A 24,503-nucleotide genomic window follows, 5' to 3' on the forward strand; every position below is an offset into this window, starting at 1 on the left:
TCCACCTGAAAATGAGTGTGCTTCAATGCCTGTACCTGAGGTCATTTCTTTCCTTCGTCTCTATTTTTAGAGCATCCTGCAGCTTTAAGTTCTACTTACGGTGCTCATTTAATCTGTAGTGTAATTCATCCTGTGCTACCACTATTTTTAAACTGGATGGCCTCTTGAAATGGCAGTGACAGTAAGCGCTTCACCTACATTTTGTTTTTAAGCTTTGCACAGTTCTACTTCTTGAAGCCTTATTTTAATTGTGTGGGGTTGAGACTTCGTATTTTAACAAGACGCTCTGTTTCATTATCTGTTTTGGCTTGTACTAATCATGCCGCTGCTAACTGCACATGGTAACTTTACTCGGGAGGGGCTGAGATACATTATTTTGCATCTGCATACAGACTTTTCTAGGTGGAATACTGAAGTCAGTAAGAGCTTTGCTTCTGCTTCTGGCCGCTCAAGTTGTTGGAAGGCGCCATTTTCCTACCTTCTCTATAAAATTAGCACACAAGAGCGGACACGTGCCACTGACGCGTTAAAGGCAAGCCCGTCTGCAACGGTCCACACTCAGGCAGCGTGCAGCACCAGCCATGCTGCCCATTCAACTCCAGATTCAGTAAGACTGATTTCTTAAAACAAAGAAGTCCTCTTAGGCAGGCAGCCACCCAGATGTTTACAATTCCTTACCTAGACCCTTGAATCAGGCAGCTATTTCTCTGGTTATTCCTATGGCTTTTCCTTCTCTATTGAGCTTCCCCCTATCACCATGAGCAACAAATCATTTATGACTACTCTCTAAATCCCAAACCTAAGGAGCACAAATATAAAACTTTAAAAGCATACTTAATCAATGTAAGATCCTTTCCTAAACATAAAATCAAGATCTGGAGCATTCTACTGTGGAAAAGTAAATTTTGCCATGTCATATGTGCCTACGTGTTCCCCATCCTATGTTATATGTGCATGATCGATATGCATATGTATTCCTCTCTGATCGATTAAAGACGCAATTACAGTTGTGTCCATCTCTAGTATGATAGTTTCCAGTCTTCGTGAAAGCAACGAATATTAGGCCTATGCAAACCTACGTTGCCACATTTTACAGTGTGCACGTTAATTCATTGAATTGTCCCCGTTTCTAGGCCTCAAAAGGGCCCGGACTCAGATTCAGCTCCTGTTTCCTGAACCCTCCAAGGAGCGATACAGCCCCCACCTGTATCCCTGACCCTTCACTTACTTCATGCCTCGCAGTGCCCGGCCCGGCCTGGCTCTGCCTCCCAGTCTGCCAAGAGTATGTTATGTTTCTAGTTATCAGTTCAGTCCTCCTTCTCTGCATTCCTAAGCTACTGAATCGCATCAATAGTTTCCGTCATGGTCTAGCCTTTATGTCTCCATGTAGGAGAAATACTGTATTAATATTCATAGAATATTCCTCGCACACGAACTACATGTAGAATAATGCATGCACCAGTCTTAGTATCTATTAGCCTTTGCCCTGATAACTTTTGGATTCTATCAAAATGTACTCTAAACATCAGATACTAGATATGCCTGGGTACATGTCGTTCTGACACTCCAGACTTTAGTCTCCTCTTCTGGCACAGAAGTCATAGCCCCCAGTTTTCCCTGGTAACACGTCATTGCCCATTTGCGCGCACCACTAGGTTAAAGGTCCCAGCTGCTCAGGTAGCCCCCTCCATGTTTCCGCCCCGTTTATGACATATTCTGTTATGTTTACATCACATGTCTATGTATACGCCCTGTACACGCCTCTTGTTACACCCACTTTATGTCTTATCTTTCGCGACTGCTACGAAACCACGCCTACTGCTACGCCTACTGTATTGAATGTAATGTATTTTGTTCAAGTATATATATTGTGCACCCATATTAAAAGTTATCCCTTATGCCTTATTCCTGCCCCCGGCAGCTGCCATCCTATTCCCATGCAGGCTGTCCTGTTCCTGTCCTTTATGCCTGATTAAAGCCTGTAAACTCCAGCTACCTCGAATCTTGACTCTTATTTATTGAGCTACCTGTTTATTGATTAATTCCGAAAAATAGATCCGGTAATAATTTATTTATTTACCACATAATGGCGCCCGAATAGGGACTTGCCCTTTCCCCACGCGCCGGAGAAGCCACGCAGGCCCCCTGATCCTCTGCAGCCGTGACGGAACCATACCGGCCACGTGCAGATATTTCTGCTTCAAGTATCCCTCAGGCCCACGGAGGAGACGGAGGTTGCGGTCCAGCATCCAGACGAGGCGGTGGAGGAACGCGGCGAGTCCCGACCAGAGCCCAAGCCGAGAGTCCAAGGTCCGAGGTATCCAGAGGCCAACCTGTAACTGAAGTCCGAAGTTCGTCCGTCCGTCGTCGTAGCAGTCCAGTCCAGTCCGAGGCCTTCCGTTCTTGCTGCCCGGTGAGTACCGTTGCTGGGGTAGTATCTAGACAGGGTCAATTAATTTGTCTCTGGTCCGTGGGTTTGGGTACACAGATCCAACACGAAGTGTCCACCTAGGTGGATGCGGGTCCTGACGTGTCTCTTTATGAGACCGGTAAGTTTCGTACTGTTTTAGCAGTGCATCTAGTCATTCCAGTAAGTTCTGTTCTGTTCTCGAGAAATTCATGTGTTCTGTTCTCAGTATTCCAGGTGATATTCTGTCCGAACTGTTATTTTAAATGTCAATTCATGTGTTTTCAGTGTCGTGGTATGAGTGATTTGTTTTTCAAGTTATTATTGTTGTGTTTATCGTGTATTGTATTGTGTCTAGATTACAGTCTAAGTCATGCCTCTGTTCTCGAAGTTACGTCAGTTAAAAACCAGAAAAGGTCTGCTCGAAGAAGCAGTTCCTGTCCCGCCTAGGGACAGTCCAGGTCATTTTAAGTATCATAAGCATGGCATAAGTGCCATATTATATCTAGACTTATGGGTCGAGTATACTAAAGATCTAGAAGAGAAATATAGATGGCCTGTATCAGGTACATGGGATGCCGAGTGCATCATGCGAGTAGAAGAAGCATTATGGAAAAAGAAATCCAGACAGTCCCAGAAAGATGCCATCGAGTTATGGCGCAAAGAATCTCATAAAAGAACCGAAAAAGAAATCAGAAAAACAGAGTTAAGTAGGGAATCCTCAGAAAGAGCCCAAGAAAGGGAATTAATCGAAATAGGTGAACGAGTTAAAGCCGAACAGTCAGACAGACAGAGAAATGCCCTTATTAAGGGTATGTATCCTCTTCTTGCCGAGGGCTTGCCGAAAGCAACCCCGGAAGCATCCAGTAATTTCCCGCCGCCATTAGTTCCGATTAAGCTACGTCACAAACCGACCGCAGCTGATATTTTTCTCTCGTCCTACTTGGACGACACAGTCCCCGAATATGCTAATCCTGTTCCACCAGCTCCCGTAAATAATGTAATTCCTGTTCCTCCAGTCGCTGGCCCCGTGGGTCCAGTTAATGTTACAGCACCTGTTACAGTTCCCCCGGTCCAGCCTACAGTACAAGTACCCGCTACATCCGTCACTCTCCCAGCCCGTACGATACCCGTCGACGATTCTAGTCTAGGGGCCACGGGGGGAAGTACTCCGGGAACCCCGCCGCAACACAAACGTGTAACGTTACTTGAACTACATGAACGTGCGTTACAGCGTACGCCCAAACCCCAGTCCGTTGCAGATATCAAGCGAGCTCTTACCGAATGCCGTTATGACCCAGTCCCAGGAAATAATGATATGGTCATATATTCATTGCGTGTAAGACGGGTGACCGAGTATTTGGACACCCTACCAGATATGAAAGAAGATCTAGACAGAATATATCGTTTCATCCGTACAGGAACAGACCCAGAAAGTATTGGCGAAGCCATGTCTCAAAGGAAAGCCGAGACTCAGCTCATGCTATTAAAGTTTCTGATTAATTGTTTAATAAGGGAACAAGATTATCCAGATAAAGATCCGATCGAAATGAAATCCTGACAAGGTGGAGTGATCATATAGCCGAGGGAAGACACAAGACACTAGGTAGTATAGAGAGTATGTACAAGAAAATTCGTAAGGAAATAATAAGGTTACACGAGAAACGCAAAGCAGTACAAGTGTCCGAGAAAGAAGACGACTCTGATACTGAAGAGGTAAACGACGAGAATCCCACCAGAATAGCGTATGTAGGTAAAACTAGACTTCCCGACCGACATTTACGTCTAGAACACAAGAAAGTTTTTCCTCCTCCAGCACCAGAACAAGGTTCTCTTGAGCAAGTATTTCAAGCTACCGATCACATTCTGAAATCACGAATCGGTTATAGTGAACTTAGTACCATGCATGAACAAGAACTAGCCCGATCAGCAGTCCGATGGACTACTGATTCTACCACTTTTCCAGACGAAATAGTGGCACAAATGTTTCTGAAACTGCCCCCAGCCGAGCAGCGACTGGTGGGTATGTATATGATCCAGCACCTCATTACACTGTAAGAGGGACAGCACTCTGATCCAGGTCCGTTACATGATGTTCTAAACGAGTTACTCCAGTTTAGATGGAGAGGTCTAGGTACCGATTTAATTAGTATCATTCTAGAACAGCGCCACAAATATAGAACGTTCCTGAATCCGCATTTTGTTCACGTCTCACCCCCAGGAAGTAAACCATTCTACATAGATAGACAGCATCCGTTACGAGAAGTACATCCAGTTAGGACAGCGGGTGGTGAAATGCAACGAGTATTTGTTTACACCCCCATCACAAAGATGGAACTCTTAGAGATGAAGAAGTTAATTCCCTGTCACGACAAAGATCCAGCAGGGTTCCATCGAGAATTAAAAGACATGCTTCGTATGGGAGAATACACGTATCCAGATATAATTAAAATGCTAAAGGTCCTGTTGCCCGCCGGGGTATATGAAAAACTCAAGGAAAAGGAATGGGAGGTGGGAGAGAAAAAGATTGATTGGACAGCTCTAGAAGCTGAAGATAATATACGAGTACCAGGTACCGGTCTTGGGGACAAATGTAAAGAATTGCCCGAGTTATTGATACAGGTTTTGCCTAGATTACTAGCCACGAAAAAGGAGGATTGGGATGCAATCTCAGCATGTAAACAGAAACAGGATGAAGACACTAGTGATTTTTATTCTAGATTTGAAAAATGTTTTATTATTAACAGTGGTCTGAAGACAGGTAGCGAGTCATACCCTCATCTTTTTGTTACTAAACTAGTCGAGAATTCAAGTCCACAAGTCAAAAATCGAGTTTTGAAAGTCGAAAGTACCTGGCAAGCTAATACTCCGTCCCAAATGCTTCAGATGCTCCAGTATCACCAGAACAGAATCAGGGAAGAGCAAGAACACGAAAGGAGACGTATGAAAGACACGAAAATGAAAGTATTAGTTGCACAATCTGTTCCACAAGACAGTCAGAAGAGGGGTCCGAATCAAGCCAGTCATCCTGCAGCTCCCGTTAAAGGGACTTGCAATTATTGTAAACAGCCAGGTCATTTTATAAACAAGTGTGCAGTTCTGAAACACAATATAGCTACTGGTAAGACTAAAGAAAGACCACGTCCGCCTAGACAAGAACAAGTTTCACAGACTTCTCAGTCACCACAGAATGCACAACAGACAGTTCCAGCACCGCAGCCTATCGCTGCAACACAGCATGTTACACAGCAGATGTACCAGTATGCTCAGTCAGAGTATCCAGATTATCAACAGTATTCATGAAACAGCCTAGAGAGGGAGGTAGGCTTGCCTCTCATCGAGATACCTGTAGATCAAGAGGGTCCCTACGTACACAGTCAAGTATTAGGGAAAGACAGAAAGTTTCTGATTGATACAGGGGCAAGTAGGACTACTATCAGTCATGACGAGGTTCCAGGGGCTCCGCTCTCAGGCTCTAGAAATGTTTCCCTTGGATTTTCAGGAAAACCGATTGTTAATGAAATTTCAAAACCAGTTACTCTAGAAGTTGGTCCATTGTCCCGAACTACTGATTTGTTACTTACGAAAGCATGTCCAGAAAATGTATTAGGCATTAAAACATTGAAAGAATTAGGTGCAGTAATCTGCTGCTCCCCAGAAGGAGTCCGATTGTTTTTAAGAGACTTTAAAGGTCATTAAGTATTACGTGATTTTGATCCAAGATTACTAAATGTACCGCAGCATTTATGGGCGCAAGGTACAACTGATGTAGGTTTTATGCAAATCACACCCCATCGTGTGACTCTCAAACAAGCTATAGTTTTGCCACGAATCAGACAGTACAGATTGCCAACTGAGGCTGTAGCAGCCTTATCCAAAATTATTGACGAGCTTATTGCTCAAGGAGTGGTTGTAGAAACTGACTCCAATGTATGTAATTCTCCTATCATTCCAGTCATGAAACGTACTGATCCAAGTGCACCTCCAGTATATCGATTAGTGATTGACCTTCGAGAGCTTAATAAATGTATCATACCTCAGTACCCAGTAGTCCCAGATATTTCTTCCCTATTAACAGCCATTGATTCTGAAGCTACATTTTTTACTGTCATCGATCTCAAGAACGCATTTTTCAGTGTCCCCATTCATCCAGACAGCCAGTACCTTTTTGGTTTTTGTTTAAATGGAAGGAGCTATAAATTCACACGAGCTCCTCAAGGTTTCACAGAAAGCCCTAGTATTTATAGTCAAGCACTTAAGAGACAACTAGACAATATTCACATGCCAACTGACACTGCCCTGCTCCAGTATGTCGATGATCTACTGATCACAGCCCGTTCTGAACGTGACTGCGAGCGTGCGTCACTTACAGTCCTGTATTTTCTGGCCGAGCAGGGGCACAAGGTGTCCCCTTCGAAGCTTCAATTCTGTGTCCAGCAAGTGATCTACTTAGGCCACTTACTGTCCAAGTGGGGTAGGCAGTTGACACCAGACCGTATCCAGTTAATTGCGAGTCTTCCACAGCCCAAGACACAGAAGGAGGTACGAGCTTTTATTGGCCTCACTTCTTACTGCAGACAATGGATTCCTCAGTATGCATTTCTAGCTAAGCCACTGATACAGTTAACGACACAGGAGGCAGCCGTATCGACTGTCCTCCCTTGGACCCAGGAACATACACTTGTTTTCAATGAATTAAAGAAAGCCTTATGCCAAGCACCTGTTCTAGCTACACCGAACTACAGTAAGCCTTTTACACTTTTTGTCACAGAACGTGATGGTACTGCATTATCTGTTCTCACACAAGATCAAGCAGGACAGTACAAGCCCTGTGCTTATTTTTCGAGCACATTAGATCCAGTAGCCCAGGCTCTGCCTGCGTGCCTCAAGTCAGTTGCAGCTACAGCTCTAGCTATCAGACAAAGTGATTCCATAGTGTTAGGACACTCCCTGACAGTACAAGTTCCACACTCCGTGGAAGTTCTTTTAAACCGAACACAGACTCAGCACTTGACAATTGCACGTTTAACAGGTTATGAACTGACACTGTTCCAGCCACACATAGAAATCAGACGCTGCAACATTCTAAATCCCGCTACACTGTTACCCTCAGTTACTTCAAATCCTGCCACACATGACTGTGTGGAAGTTGTTAACATTATGACAAAGCCAAGACAAGACCTGACAGACATTGCATTACCTAACCCCGACCTGACACTTTATGTGGATGGTTCATGTATGAGAACTAGTACAGGAGAACTAGTAGCCGCGTATGCAGTGACTACTGAAACCGAAGTTATAGAAACACATCGTATTGACACCCTGTCTGCTCAAGCAGCAGAGCTAGTCGCTCTGACCCAAGCTTGCATACGTGCCAAGAACCTGAAAGTAAACATATATACAGATTCACGTTACGCATTCGGAGTCGTACATGACTTCGGAGTGCTCTGGCAGGAGAGAGGTTTTATGACTTCTCATGGAACCAAGATTCAGCATGGTCTCCTTATTCAAGCTCTGTTAGATGCAATACATTTACCGACAGCTATCGCTATCATGAAGTGCAAAGCACATACGAAAGTTACTGACATCATTTCCCAAGGTAACGATCTAGCAGATCGAACAGCCAAACTTACAGCTCAGACTCCAGACATTCCAGTTAACACGACACAGACACTCACTCCAGATCCGACTACTTGTATGACAGTTAAGGACCCTACACAAGATGTCATAGACATACAGTTACATGCCACTCCCGAAGAAATCAAGAAATGGTCTGAACAAGGAGGGGTCCAGACAGATCAGGGATGGGTGACGAAGGGAAAAGCCACATGGTTTCTCCCCGACTCTATGGTTCAAGTCATTATTAATACCGCACATAGTCCTGCACATCTAGGAGAAAAAGCTATGTTAGACAGTATTCAAAACCTTTGGTTCAACAAGCATTTACGAGCTGCAGCCAAGCAGAAAGTCCGTACTTGTATGATATGTTGTCAGTTCAATCCAGGTAAAAGTGTCCCGGTGGAACAAGGTGGATTCCAACCTCCTGACCACCCTTTTGAAGTCCTCCAGATGGATTATATTCAGATGGAGCGATGTCGAGGTTTCAAGTATGTCCTCGTAGTTGTATGCGCTTTGTCCAGGTGGACAGAAGCATATCCAGTCCCAGATTACACAGCCGCAACCACTGCTAGGCAGTTGGTTCGTGAATTCTTTCCCCGCTATGGACTCCCTAGGGTCGTGTATTCTGATAACGGCCAGCCATTCTCATCTGAGTTAATGAAACATGTTTCCTTTCTGTTAGGGTACCAGTGGAAGTTCCATTGTGTGCGCCATCCTGAAGCAGCCGGTCTCGTAGAGAGACATAATCAAACCCTGAAAATCCGCATTGCCAAAATATGTAAAGAGAAAGGTGTAGACTGGCTAGTTGCCCTGCCAGTTGCATTATTTTTTATGCGAATGGTTGCACATTCCAGATCAGGTCTGTCCCCGTATGAGGTCGTATTCGGCCGCCCCCCAAACATGTGGGGTACACCTAGACCCCGCAGTATTACAGATGTTTCCAGTAATATGCTGACAGATTACCTAGCTTCCTTGATGTCTGCCCTACACTCTAGTCGTTCACAGGTTGCCGCCGCATTTCCAGACAATACTGAAGTGAAACCGCATGAGGTCATTCCAGGCGACCTCGTATTGGTCAGGAACTTTGATCGTTCAAGCCCGCTGGAGCCCCGTTGGAAGGAGCCCCGCCTAGTCTTGTTAACCACGAGGACGGCGGCCAAGCTAGAAGGAAGAAAAGGGTGGGTCCATCTGTCCCATATCAAGAAATTCCATGGAATTCGTGAGAAAACATTTGCAAAGGACTGTCAAAAATCTAAAGACTGCCTAAAAACAGACTCTGAACTCAAGCCTCCCTTGTTAGAGGAAACTCCGCAGCAGGAGTATAAAAAGAAACTCCGGTCTAGTAAAATAAGTCAGCCAGTTTAATTGTCTAAGTCCCTCTCGGGTGAAACGGTTAGACAGGTTTCTGACATGTATGAGATAGACCCCCATAGTGAGAGAGTTAGTCAAAACTCTATCAAATGTATCATTGTTCTAAGTTTTTTATTATATGTGAGTCTTATGGTTACCTGCACAAGTTATGCATTACATTTATGTTTTCCAATTTCTCATGTAAATAAGTTTTCTAATGCTACAGTAGAGCACACATTTAGTGATCTGCCTCTTCACGAGCTATCCTATCGTCTTGCTATGCGAAATAATACATTCATTAGAATGTTACACTATTCACACCAGACCAGCAATGCCACTAATTGTTGGGTGTGTGGTCGACTTCCCCCTTTCCAGACACCGAAGGGAGTTCTGCCACTCTTTCCTTATCCATTTTCACATAATGGTTCGTGTGGAGCATGGTCCACGTTAACGTCATCCTCCAATGACATGTCCCTTCTGAATAGAACATGTTTTCCAGACAAGCAAGGTCTCCCCCATAGAACAGGGTTAGATCTAGAAAATGAAGTTTATAATTTAGGTAATTATTCTTCGAATTTTATGGTCCTGAATGTTCAGTCTGATACTACTCCAGATTTGCCTGCTATTTCAGTACTACCAGTCAAAGGCGAATTATGTGTCAGAAAGAATGGTTCCGCACATGTAGGACACAGCGATTGTACTACTACTGTCAAGTATAGTGACAGTGGGAAATCTATTTTCAAAGCCTCACGTCATTCTTATTTTGTTTGTGGTCAGACCGCATATATTCGTCTGCCCCTCGATTGGGATGGAACATGTTACATTGCCTTCCTACTGCCACCAGTTTTTCTAGCCCCATCTGATTATCACAGAAACACACATCTAGTACACATTAGACATAGAAGGGAGATCGAGTCCCCGATTGTCGATCAAACTGAAACTACTCTAGAACAATATCAAGACTTCAATAAAGGTTTCTTCTTCTTTATAGGACCTGTCCAGAATAGTAAGCTAATTCGTAGGTTAACCAGAACCCTTGAAGCAGTAGTGAATGAGACTACTTCTGCTCTAGGTAACTTAACTGAAGAGCAATCTGCTATGAGATTTGTCGTGCTCCAAAATCGTCTCGTTCTTGACGTCATACTGGCCGATAGAGGAGGAGCATGTAGAGTCATCGGATCTAGTTGCTGCATTTTCATTCCTAATAACGCGCCGTCTGTTTATTCAGCTATAACCAGACTTCATAAAATTGCCCATCAGTTACACCAGAATCCAGGCACCTGGACATGGTCCGGTTGGCTCTGGAGTATTATATCTGCCTGGGGATGGAAAGTATTGTCATTTCTAGGTATTGCAGTAATGATCATATTCAGTTGCTGCCTCTGTATACAATGTGGCCCTGCGATTTGCGGCATTTGTGCTACCTCTTGTATTCCTAGTCCTAAATCCCGTTCCAAGACAATTCGAGACGAGCAAATGATGCTATATGAAATGATAGATGGTATCATGAATATTGATGTTTCCTGATGGAAACGTAGGGCACAAGGAGGGAATGTGGAAAAGTAAATTTTGCCATGTCATATGTGCCTACGTGTTCCCCATCCTATGTTATATGTGCATGATCGATATGCATATGTATTCCTCTCTGATCGATTAAAGACGCAATTACAGTTGTGTCCATCTCTAGTATGATAGTTTCCAGTCTTCGTGAAAGCAACGAATATTAGGCCTATGCAAACCTACGTTGCCACATTTTACAGTGTGCACGTTAATTCATTGAATTGTCCCCGTTTCTAGGCCTAAAAAGGGCCCGGACTCAGATTCAGCTCCTGTTTCCTGAACCCTCCAAGGAGCGATACAGCCCCCACCTGTATCCCTGACCCTTCACTTACTTCATGCCTCGCAGTGCCCGGCCCGGCCTGGCTCTGCCTCCCAGTCTGCCAAGAGTATGTTATGTTTCTAGTTATCAGTTCAGTCCTCCTTCTCTGCATTCCTAAGCTACTGAATCGCATCAATAGTTTCCGTCATGGTCTAGCCTTTATGTCTCCATGTAAGAGAAATACTGTATTAATATTCATAGAATATTCCTCGCACACGAACTACATGTAGAATAATGCATGCACCAGTCTTAGTATCTATTAGCCTTTGCCCTGATAACTTTTGGATTCTATCAAAATGTACTCTAAACATCAGATACTAGATATGCCTGGGTACATGTCGTTCTGACACTCCAGACTTTAGTCTCCTCTTCTGGCACAGAAGTCATAGCCCCCAGTTTTCCCTGGTAACACGTCATTGCCCATTTGCGCGCACCACTAGGTTAAAGGTCCCAGCTGCTCAGGTAGCCCCCTCCATGTTTCCGCCCCGTTTATGACATATTCTGTTACGTTTACATCACATGTCTATGTATACGCCCTGTACACGCCTCTTGTTACACCCACTTTATGTCTTATCTTTCGCGACTGCTACGAAACCACGCCTACTGCTACGCCTACTGTATTGAATGTAATGTATTTTGTTCAAGTATATATATTGTGCACCCATATTAAAAGTTATCCCTTATGCCTTATTCCTGCCCCCGGCAGCTGCCATCCTATTCCCATGCAGGCTGTCCTGTTCCTGTCCTTTATGCCTGATTAAAGCCTGTAAACTCCAGCTACCTCGAATCTTGACTCTTATTTATTGAGCTACCTGTTTATTGATTAATTCCGAAAAATAGATCCGGTAATAATTTATTTATTTACCACACTACAGCATAATTACTGGGAAGTAAAAAGCTACATACCAGTATGCATTTGTTCTTGGCATGTAGTCCTGCAGATTCGTATACTTTTGCATTGATCACCGTTGGATGTTTGCAGTTTGATTATGTCCTGGAAGAAGTCTTTGCAGTCACGAGGTAGGTGACTCCTCCCTAGGACGATAGTGAGAATGGGCATCGACTCCATCCTTAGATTGTTTTTGCCACGAAGGGATACGATGGAGTAGTAAGAAGTAGAAAGAGATGTCCATGTGTAATGTATCCAAGTAAGAAAGTACTGGAACAGATAGAGGTACAAAGGGAGGACGGTGGGTGTATAGGAATCTGCAGCTCTACATGACAAGAACAGATGCATACTGGTAAGTAGCATTTTCCTTTCGAAGAAGATGAACTGCAGATTGTTTACTTTTGCATAGACTGTACAGCAGTTACCTCCTTAGCGATGGCTACCTGTATCTGTTGCAGTGGTTTGAAAAAGTGTTCTTAATACAGCCTGGACCACACTTGCCTGTTGTTTTGCCTGCACATCTACACAATAGTGTTTTGTGAAGGTGTGTGGTGTAGCCCAAGTTGCTGCTTTGCAGATGTCATCTAGGGGAATATTCCCTAAGAATGCCATGGAAGCCCATGTTTGCGTGTGGAATGAGCTCTAGGGGGAATGGTTAGTGTGCGTTTGGCTTTGATATAGCATATTTGGATGCATTTAACAACCCACCTTGCAATTCCTGCCTTTGAGATGGGGTTGCCTTTATAAGGTGGGGAGAAAGCCACAAAGAGTTGTTTGGTCTTTCTAAAGGATTGTGTTCTTTAAATGTAGTAGAGTATTGCTCTTTTAACGTCTAATGTATGAAGAGCTTATTCTGCCACTGAGTCTGGTTGAGACAAAAACACTGGAGTTCAACAGACTGGTTGAGATGGAAGGCAGATACGACTTTGGGCAAAAATTTAGGGTTAGTCCTAAGAACCACTTTGTTATGATAGATTTGTAAAAATGGTTCTTGTATGGTTAATGCCTGGAGTTCACTAACTCTCCTGAGAGATGTGATAGCAACCAAAAAGGAAACCTTTTAAGTGAGGAACTGTACTACGCATTTGTGGAGAAGTTCAAAAGAGGGACCCATGAGTCTGGAAAGGACCAAATTTAGGTTCTACACTGGAGAGGGCAGGACTCTGGGTGGAATTATTCTTTTAAGTCCTTCCATGAAAGCTTTGATAGCGGGCACTCGAAACGAAGACAAATGTCTGTTTTGAAGATAGGCTACATCTAGCTGCCATAGCAGCCTAATAGATGTATATACTAGGTTACATTGTTGTAGATGCAAGAGGTAGCAGAAAATGTTCTGAATAGAAGAATCTAGTGGATTGATCTTGTTGTTTGTGCAATAAATGGCAAATTGTTTCCATTTTGCTGCATAGCATGCTCTGGTGGTAGGGCGTCTAGCTTCTTTTATGATATTCATACAGTCTGGCAGAAAATGTAGGTAGCCACACTCTAAGACCGCAGGTGCCAGATCGCAAGGTTTAGTTGATTGGTATCTGGATGTCTTATCTCTCCATCGTTCTGATTGAGAAGCTTGGGTGAGAGACGTAGTTTTTGGTGAGGAACTATTGATAGCTCTAATAGGGTTGTGAACCATGGTTGTCGTGTCCATGTTAGAGCAACTAGGATCATTGTGAGGGAATGCTGTTTGAGTTTCCGAACCACTAACGGAATGAGTGGGAGAGGTGGAAAAGCGTAAGCAAATTTGCCTGACCAGTTCGTCCATAGCTCATTGCCTTTGGACTATGGGTGTGGATACCTGGACGCGAAGGTTGGCCATTTTGCGTTTTGGTGTGTGGCGAACAGATCTATTTCTGGGTGGCCCCACATGCGAAAGAATGGAAGAAGAACTTGAGGATGAAGTTCCCATTCGTGGAGCTGCTGTGTCTGATGACTGAGCAGATCTACTATCTGATTGTGTACACCTGGGGCTTGTTCTGCAATGAGATGTATGTTTTGCTGAATGGCCCATCTCCATATGCTCTGAGCTAGGTGTGAAAGCTGCAGATTGTGTGTTGCCCCCTGTTTCTGTATGTAGTACGTTGCTGTCATGTTGTCTGTACGGACCAGGACAGCTTTGCCTAGTAGGTGGAGTTGAAAAGATTTTAACCCTAGGAAGATTGCTAACTATTCCAGGTAGTTTATGTGGAATTGTCTTTGTTGGGGGATCCATGTGCCCTGGATGGTACAGGTTTGAAGATGAGCTCCCCAGCCGGTGAGCGATGCGTATGCCGTTAGAACGGTCTGTGGAACCGGGTCGAAGAATGGCAGCCCTTTGGAAAGGTTATGTGTGTTTCACCACTGCAGAGAGCGATGGGTGCGGTCGTCCATCAACACCAGATCTGTTAGCGGACCTTGACCCTGGTCCCACTGATGCGCTAAACAATCCTGTAATGGATGCATTTGGAGTTTTGCATAAGGGACGAGGAGAATGCAGGAGGACATCATCCCGGTTAACTGCATGAACACTCGTGCTGGTAGTGAGTGTTGAGGCTGAAATTTTGAGATTAGAGCCTGTATGGCGCTTATTCTGACTGGATTGGGGTATGCTAGAGCGTTTGAAGTGTCTATTGTAGCTCTAAGGTATTGTTGTATGTTGGACAGTTGGAGATGGGATTTGGCGAGGTTTATTGTGAATCCCAAGCCTTGAAGAAGTTGAATTGTCTTGTTTGTGTGTTGCACACAGTTGCTGTGTGATTTGGCTTTTATGAGCCAGTCGGCCAGATAAGGGAAGAAATGAATGTGCTGTCTTCTTAAGTAGGCTGCAACTACTGCGAGTCGTTTGGTGAAGACTCTGAGTGCTGTAGTGACACCGAATGGGAGGACTTTGAATTGGTAGTGTTGACCATCTACCACAAATATGAGATATTTCCTGTGAGCGGGGTGGATGGGAATATGAAAGTAGGCGTACTTTGGATCCGGAGTGGGGAGAAAGTCACCCTGCTGAAGTAATGGAAGCACCTGTTGGAGAGTGACCATGTGGAAGTGGTCTGACTGAATGTAGCGGTTTAGTGGCCTGAGGTCCAGTATGGGCCTGAGAGAGCCGCCCTTCTTTGGAATTAGGAAGTAGAGAGAGTAGACCCCTGTGCCTTGATGAGACAAGGGGACTGGTTCTATTGCATGTTTTTGTAATAGAGAGGTAACCTCTTGTTTTAGAAGTGTTAGATGTTGTAAGGACATCGGGTGCTGTCTGGGAGGAATGTTTGGAGGGGTAGAAGTGAGTTCCAGGCAATAACCATACTGGATAATTTGACTAACCCACTTGTTTGTTGCGATGGGATTCCAGACAGGTAGGAACTGTGAAAGACATCCCCCGACAGGAGTGGAATACTCAGGGGGAAGTGGAGTAAATTCACTGTTTATTGGTAGGGGAGGTGCAGTTGTTGTTGCCGCGGCCTCTCCCCTTATTATTGTTGCCTATGTATCCTCCGCAAAAGTATCTTTTGAGGGATGTTTGAGTGGGGATTTTTTATGAGGAAGAGTGCTGTTCTGAACCCGTGGTTTTTGAGCCGGCTCTGTAGAAAGAGTGGCGAAAAGAGCCTCTAGGGGAAGGGAACTGTAAGGCCCCCACAGATTTAGCAGTCTCAGTGTCCTTCTTCATCTTTTCTAGGGATGTGTCAACTGTAGGCCCGAAAAGATGCTCCTGATAAGACGGCTAGTTTAAAATAGCAGTCTGAACCTCCTGCGTAAATCCGGAAATCCGGAGCCAAGCGTGTCTGCGCAACAAGACACTAGTATTGAATGCGTAAGATGCGGTATCGGCTGCACACAACGCACATTTTATTGCAGTGTTGGTAATTAATTTGCCATCTTGGATAAGATCGTTGGCCTTTTGCTTGTACTGGGCAGGAAAGTGTTCCATGAGCTTTTCAAGCTCGTCATAGTGGGCTCTGTCGTATCTTGCCAATAAAGCTTGGGCATATGTGATACGCCAATGGTTTGCATCCTGTGACACGATACGTTTCCCAGATGCATCAATTAATTTGGATTCCTTATCAGGAGGTGGAGTGTCAGCTATACCCTGTGAGTTTGCCCACTTGCGTGCATTAGTTACCACAAGGGAATACAAGGGGATCTGACTTTTAATATAAATTGTTTCATTAAGAGCTGCCTTGTATTTTTTATCCACCCTGGGGCTTAGAACCTTGGCTCTGATTGGGTCCTTAAAAACTTCTGGGGCATGTTTTATCAAACCTTTTAACATTTGCTGGGTGCTTGTTGTTTTTTGCGAGGGTGCGAAGGTGTCTAGCAAAAAGTATTTTTCTAGGGGGTCGGAGTGTAAGGGGACTCCATGGTATTGGGCAGCTCTGGTGATTAGTTGCACAAACTCAGTGTTGTCATCTGGTGGTGACGGCTTAGATGGATAGACATTCGGTTCATTATGTGGGTTAGGGTCTCTTTTGTAGTCCTCCCAAGGGTCTAAATTATGTGGGATGGTAGGTGAATCATCATTATCATCGCCTTGTGGATCTGTATCCCCACCTACATCATTGTCAGTATCTGATGTGTGAAGTGAAACTATAGGGTGTGAGGAGTGTGGCGGAGAAATCAATAAGTGTGGATTAACTGGAGGAGGACAAGGAGGTGGGGAAGTGTTAGTGCCCAAGTCCTGTATTGAAGGGTCCTCTGAAGTGTCCAGTTTCCTCTTTTTTGGAGGCTTGGCGACTAGTTTGCCCGTGTTTGGATCAATAAACAAAGTTTTTTTGTTTTGGGTTTGAAAAATCAGTCTGAGTGGGCAAAATGTCTTTGTTCGGTGCTGAAGATTTCGGAACCAAGCTTTCCTTGGGCGGAGTCTGTGTGAGTTTTTTCTGCTCCGAGTCTTTCTTGGGCTCTGACGACTTTTTGGAGTCCGAGGTCTTTTTCGGCTCAAACAACTTTTTGAGTCCGAAGCCTGTTTTGGCTCTGAAGATTTCTTCAGTTCCGAGTCTTTGGTATGCTTCGAAGCCGAGAGCATCGACGTCGACGAAGAGTCTTTGCCTTGTGGCTTCGGTGCCGGGGAGGACTTCCCAGTGCTGGAATGGGGTTGACTCGAGCTAGAGTCGGAAGGCTTATGTTTCGGTTTCATAGCCGGGCCCAAGGGCCCGACCCGAGCCGGAATCGACCCGAGCCGGAGACCTGCGGTTTGTTTTTGGGGAGAGGGGTTTCGGTACTCAAGGACAGCTGAGCCGGGGCGTCAGAGTCATCAGCTTCGGAGGCAGAGATGTCTTCCTTGTCACCTGATTGTTCCGGCTAGATTTCTGGATCTTCTCCGAAGACGTCCGGAATCGAGATGCTTCCACAAGACATTTCATGACGTCGAGCCCGACGATCAAGGATGGTTTTCTTCGACCTGAACGATTCACGGGCCTTGCAGTTTTTTTTCTTCGTGCTCCGGGAAAAGCAGAGATTGCACACCTCGTGCAAGTCTGTGTGTGGGGACTTAGCACCACACTCTGGGCATTTTTGAAGGAGTCCTTTCCATTGACTGCAGGCATGGTCGGCACGGAGCGGCCCAATGGCCGGCATCGAAAATGGAGGTCAAGAAGTTTGTTTTGATGCGCGTCGAAAAAGAAGACACAATCGAGGCAATACCGTTGAGTGGAGAGAATTGCGCATCGAAGGGGCATTTGAAACCAATATCGACCCGGAGCGGAGCAATGTACATCCAAACCTGATGTTGAAAAAACACAATCTAAGGATGGAGTCGATGCCCATGCGCACTATCGTCCTAGGGAGGAGTCACCAACCTCGTGACTACAAAGATTTCTTCCAGGACAAAAATAAACTGCAAACATCCGAACCCAAATATACAATCTGCAGCTCATATGCCTCGAACATTGTTTTTCTTTCCCAAACCTGATTCAGTTTCTGCTCAGACTTTGACCTTGATCTCGCCCTCGCTATTCCCAATGAACACTCTATCGCCCACTTGGATAGAGTAAGCAAAATGGGGAGTAGTGGATAGTCATTATTTATCAGTCCAAGTTCCTCTACACCAGTCAGCCCCTGGACTTAGCACAACGCACTGAAGCTCTCTCTTTTACTATTAAAATTTCAGACACCTCTTTTTCAGGTGTTCTCATTTGTAGTCCCACTAACCCAGACACTATGGGGCACATTACGATCGCGGTTTTTCCGCATCCTCCGGGACGGCGGAAGCCACCGCCGGCCCGGAGGATGCGGGAAAACTGCCGCGGAGCCTCCAAAGACCAACCGCCAAATTAGGATGGCTGGTGGGTCTTAGTTTCTGTCCGCCGCTTTTCCGCCGCGGTCGGCTTACAACCGCGGCGGAATAGCTCTTATATGGTGGCGGCGTCTCTCAGACACCGCCAGACATATTAGGATGGCGTAGCAGATATGCGTTGAAAAGCATACGGATGTTCACTTCGGGGGCCTGTTGCGGGCCCCCTGGGTGAAGGGGGGGTGAGGGGTGCACATGGGGGGTACCTATGGTACCCCCCTGCATTTACATGCAGAAAGCGGCAGGCACCGCGCGGTGCCTGCCGCTTTCTGCATGTAAATGCAATGCGTGCTTTTTTAACATTGCGGCGGTGGAGCTTGAAGCCGCACCCGCCGCAATGTTAAAAATAGAGGATGTGACCGCCTGGGTGGAGGTCACATCCTAATTGCACAGGAGGGAACGCCGCAGCCCATGCGGACGTTCCCTCCTCCTCAGGGGTCGCGGACGGACTCAAGTCCGTCCGCGATCCTAATCGGCCCCTAAGTTTGGTGGTTTACTGTTCATGGAAATCATGCCTCTCTGTCTTCAACATGACAAACTTCTTGATTTTAGGTGACCGCAACCTACATGTTGATGCTTATAGATGGAAAGCTGCAGAGTAGCTCATTGTAACTGTCTGACCTTAACCTTGTGAAGAGAGTTAAAGGCCCTACTCATAAGGGAGGGCACACACTCAAGCTGAAAATTAAAAGTGTAAAGCCATTGAGAGGAAATGGCAACACAAGTTCTGAGAGGTAGCAAACTTGGGTATAAATCTGCTCTGAAACAGCTCAGAAAAAATATTTTAAAAGCCCAAGCTTCTTTATTCACTAAACAAATCAACGAGCAGAAAACGTACTTCGCACAATTTTCTAAATTGTTAACTCCTTGATAAATCCTTAGGTGAATAAAATCAATCTGCACCTGCTTCCCAGGAACAAGTTGATAATTTATCAGGTTTTTCCAAGATGAGGTTACTAGGTTGGTCACTCCTAGACCTTCACACCCCTAGAACAGTCTAATGTACTCTTTTTGAAAAGATCTCCTTAGAAGGACTAAGAGGGCCTGATCCTAAAAGCTCATTCTGGTTCACTGCTGGACCTTGACCTGCCTTACATTCTCAAACGGGCTTCTCAGGCATTAAATCTACTGATTAACACTGTCTTTAACCTTTCCCTTGAATCAGGTTCAGTGCCTACATGCTGGAAGAAGGCGTTGGTCTTTCCACTCTTAAAAGAACCTAATCTGGACCCCTCATGCCCTGCTAGCTACAGACCGTTTTCTCTTTTTCCTGCTTGTGGAAAGATGTTGTAGTCTGCAGTTAATCACCAGATCACAAATTGTATTGAGGCAAATAGTGTGCTACATCCCTTGCAATCTGGGTTCAGATCTGCATTTAGCAGAGACAGCACTTCCACAAGTGACTGAGTTCATCCAAACTTGCCTTGACTTGAGCACATATACCATTGTAATTTTGTTTGATTTATCAGCTGCCTTCCAAGCAGTCTCACATGACATTCTCCTGCAAACATTGGTAAAAGCAGGAATTGTTGGGGCAGTGTAGAAATGGATAAACTCATTTCTCTCCAACCAAGCAGTCTACCCCCCCACCCCATTCACATTGGGATTTCAAAATCTGTGTTGTACTACAAGAATTTACCTTAATCCCATGTTTACTTAATACCTATCTGGCTCCCCTTGCTGCTACTGTTAAAGCATGGGGTTTTAAAGTGGTGCCCTACGCTGATGACACACAGTTGTTGTTTGCTTTTAAACACCTTGGCGCCTCCTCCATACCGGATCTTACCCATTTGTGGCCTTCTTGTATGGGACTCCTCCCGGCACCATCTACCTTTGTGAGGTATTTGGGGGTGAAACTAGATAATGCCTTATCATTTAAGTCTTTCGCTAAATCAGGGAGACAACACCCAATGATCCCCGCTCCTTCATTCCGTTGCAATGGTTCTGCCAACAGACACAAGGGGAAGGAAACATTGGGTGTGGCACTGTAATAATAAAACAATATCTCCAGCCTCTCGTTGCAACTGATCTCACAATGAAGAGTCACAGTGAAACTGTTGTTAAATTATATGAAACGGTTGATTTTGCCAAAAGGACATTTTAATGAGAGGAGAGCTCCACGTGTAGCAAAATTACATTAGTCAAGAAACAGCAAAACAAATATTGGTAACAAAAATGCTAACTCTCACCTTCATGAAGTCCCCTGCTGCCAACTTGCACTTCTCTTCAATCTCATCTATGGGGTAACCAAGAGACGTAATGCGACGTGACAATTCACTTATTTTTGCATTTTCTGCTGTCGCCAGTTTGTTGAACATCTTTTCCAGCCTGCTCAAGAGGGAGTGCTCCTGGTTATTCAGAAACTGCCTCAGCTCCTCAGACTCAGTCATGATTTTCTGCCTCATGTTTTCCAATTTGTTCTATATAGGGGATGTAAAATTTAGTAAAACTTACAAAAAATACTTAATACAACAATAATATTGTTTCCCTGCAAGCAGCCCTGAACATAAATTATGCTTCACAAATCACTTTTTCACCAATTGGGCACTGGTTCCAAGTAGTGCGTAATAGGGTGCGTATTAACCATAGCCAATAAACACTGGTACTACAGAGGGCCTGATTATGAGTTTGTGGAAAAACAGGATTCAATTTATCACACCTCATCAATAACGATACCCCAGGGTACGTTATTTACCAGCTGGTATGAATAGCATCTATTACAAGGTTTTGGGGAATAGCATACTGATTTTTCTATTTAACATACCAAAATTCAGATGGTATAGTAAATAATTGCCACATTTCCTCTGTTTAATTCCGGCAGGTTTGACCAATGCTATAGGAAAGGTTTTCTTACAAGCCTAGCCATTAAATAAATAAATACAATTAATTTTGTAAATTGCTGAAAAGTAACGTGGTATGTCATACAGAATCTAGCTGTTTTCATGTCTTAATGTCTTATTATACTTGAACCCAATGCACTAGGGGCTATTAAAGTTTGACCTAGTGGAATTCAATATCTTCAACTATGCAGATGTGTTTAGAACTGTGCACTAGTGTGAGAAAAGTGCTGAACACAATTTGTGATTCTTTGAACACAGGCTTATGCATGCTCTGATTTTAGTAAAGGAACTTACCAGATTATCTGAGCTGGTCACAATTACCTGTGTTAAATTTTAACAATCTTTGACAAAGCAAGGAAAAATATTGGCTTTATCAATGATCTTCTTCCGTTAGTTAGCAGCTGTGACAGTGCACACATCCATGATGACTATCTTGAAGTGTAATTTATTAAAGTATTACAAATGTTTTCAAAGTGGCTGTGAATGTGCTTGCATCCACAGCCACCCTATTTGAGCACATGCACTCTCCTGGGCAGTGTAATAAGTCAAATAACACTGGTATAAGTTAAAGAGATTAGGTGAGTCTTTATTATCCAACCCCATCCACAGTAAACATCAGCCAACTGACTCTAATGGAACACGCTATGATCCACACTCCAAGTTGGAATTTGGCACATAGCTACATCACACTTCTCCCTCTATACAATCAGAAATAACATTACAATATAATAAATCATATAAATATCAAATAACATACATTTTAAATTTTGATACAACTTGTACGATATAACCTAAACCACCGTAAACCATTCCTCCCAATAACAAAACACATCAACTTCTTACAAAGTCTTTGAGATAAACTGGAGTCTTGCAAGATATGATGCTTTTACGTACAGGTTCCACACTTTCTTCAAGTCCTTCAAATTTTCTTCTCTATATGTATCACCACCTCTTGACTTGACAAGAACAACACAGCTATGATTCCATACACGTCCATCATTGGTTTTCACCGCACTTTTGAACAATTTTACTACAGTTTTTACATCGGTGAACTTTGACCAATGTAAACATCCAACAGGAGCTTTAATTTTGACACTGTCTCCCACTTTAAATTCAACACTCTTAGCTGACTTATGGGACTCAACATAACATTTCCTTTTCCTTTGCATCAACAATTCTTTTTCTCTCCACTGTCCAATTTCATTATTCTTAAGACCTTTATCCATAATCATCCATCCAGGACAGATGATGCTATTTGCTTCCTTTGAATAGTTCAAAAGGGGTCTTTCCTGTTGAAGTGTGAGGTGTAAATCTATAAACTGAAATTCTATTTTGTAGTTCTTCTCTCCAATTCAAACTGTTGACTCTTACCAATTGTGTACTTTCCTTTAGTGTTTTATTTTTACCATTCAATTGCACCATTGCACTCGGGATGGTAAAGAGAAGTCTTCTTATGTTTAATTCCAGACTTTTCTAAATAATCTTCCATTTCACCTGAACTAAATTGCGGACCATTGTCCGATAACACGGAATTAGGAAAGCTTTATCTTTTGAAAATTGTTTCTAGTAACTTAATTACAGACTGAGTGGTGATGTCACGCACTGAACTCACTTCATTCCAACGTGAGTATAAATCAAGTAAAACTATTAAATATGGAGTTTGATGTTCACCATGAAGCGGTCCCACAATGTCAATGGCTATTTCATCCCAAGGTCACATGGGTAATCTCCTATACACCATTGGGGACTGTCTGGGCTTAAGAATCCTATCACTCAAAGAACTTGGGATACAATCCCGCACTGCCATGTTCCTCCATGAGTTCTAGCCCAGGCCACCAAAAATCTTGTCTAATACGCTCCTTTGTTTTACAAATACCCATGTGTCCTTCATGAGCCATTTTTACAATATTCTCTCTTAAACTCACCGGGGGAACCAATCTTGTTCCTCTAGTCAGAATGTCATTACTAACAGCTAACTCATCAGAGACCAAAAACCCAAGGTTTGTCAAGTTTTCTTGCTTTATCTTGTGAAATCAAATCCATCAATCTCAACATTTCATTGTCTTTTTATATTTCTTACTTCAATTCATGTTCTTTAATCACCTCTAAAGTGATTTCACATACTTTCGCTTCAAACTCCTCCACCAGGTCTTCTTCTCCATTATCATCTTCACATTCCACACAATCTACCAAACGGGACAGACAATCCGCCGACACATTACTTGTCGCTGGAATATATTCCACTACAAAATCAAATTCTTGGAGAGAAATTACCCATCTCCTTATCCTGGAAGATATCGAGTCTAACCCTTTTTTTCAATAATCTCTTTGAGGGGTTTATGATCTGACCTTACTATGAATTTTGGACTGCACACAAACTTCTTAAATGTATTCAAAGCCCAGAAAATAGCAAGCGCTTCCTTCTCAATGACGGAGTAATTTACTTCAGCACCTCTAAGACATCTTGAAGCACATGCAATCAAACACTCTTGATTATCTAATAGAGCCCCTGGCCTTTTCTTGCTAGCATCTGTTACAATGAATGTCGGATCACCTGGCTTGAAAGCTTCTAAATCTGGAGCATTTCTTAAATCAAGTTTTACTTTTGCAAATTCCTCTTTACATGCTTCATCCTACACAAACTCAGTTTTTTTACACAGTAAATTTCTTGTTTTGTCTGCAAAATTTCTTAAAAACTTTCCATAAAACTCAGCCATATCCAGAAAAGATGCCAGTTCTTCTTTCGAACACGGCTCTTTAAGATCATTAATGGTGTTCACTAACTCTTTCTTTGGTTTGACACCAGTCCCAGAAATATGGTGACCCTGATAATTCACTTCCGTAACTCCGAACTTACATTTATCAAAACGTAATGTCAAACCAGTTTTCATTAGTCTTTCCAGCACCTTTTCTACTTTCCCATCATGTTCCTCAATGTTCTTACCATAAACCAAAAGATCATCTTGATAACACCTAAGTCCCTTAATTCCTTTTACCACCTCACTCATAATCCTCTGAAACACCGAAGCGCCCGAAACTAAACCGAAAGGCATTCTTAAAAACTTAAATGCATCCATCGGAGTGATGAACGCAGTCAGCTCCCGAGAATTCTCATCAAGAGGCACCTGATAATAAGCTGAAGCTAAGTGCAGCGTGCCAAAATAACATGCCCCATCTCGTCTATATATTCGGTAAAGGAAACTTATCTACCACAACTTCTTTATTGAGTGCACATAAATCCACACAAAGCAGACATCTTGAAAGGC

At 43.7% G+C, this 24,503-nt stretch overlaps 1 protein-coding gene across 1 annotated transcript in view; it reads right to left on the reverse strand.

The window, feature by feature from the left end:
* Window positions 1–24,503, reverse strand: part of LOC144770346 (E3 ubiquitin-protein ligase TRIM39-like) — a 186,976-nt gene that overhangs the window by 87,656 nt on the left and 74,817 nt on the right. The window contains exon 3 of the mRNA XM_078654805.1: window positions 20,587–20,817. Within this exon, the coding sequence (XP_078510931.1) occupies window positions 20,587–20,817 (231 nt within the window). The remainder of the gene's footprint in view (window positions 1–20,586; window positions 20,818–24,503) is intronic.

This window comes from Lissotriton helveticus, chromosome 7, assembly GCF_964261635.1.
Source record: "Lissotriton helveticus chromosome 7, aLisHel1.1, whole genome shotgun sequence".
NCBI classification, from domain to species: Eukaryota; Metazoa; Chordata; class Amphibia; order Caudata; family Salamandridae; genus Lissotriton; species Lissotriton helveticus.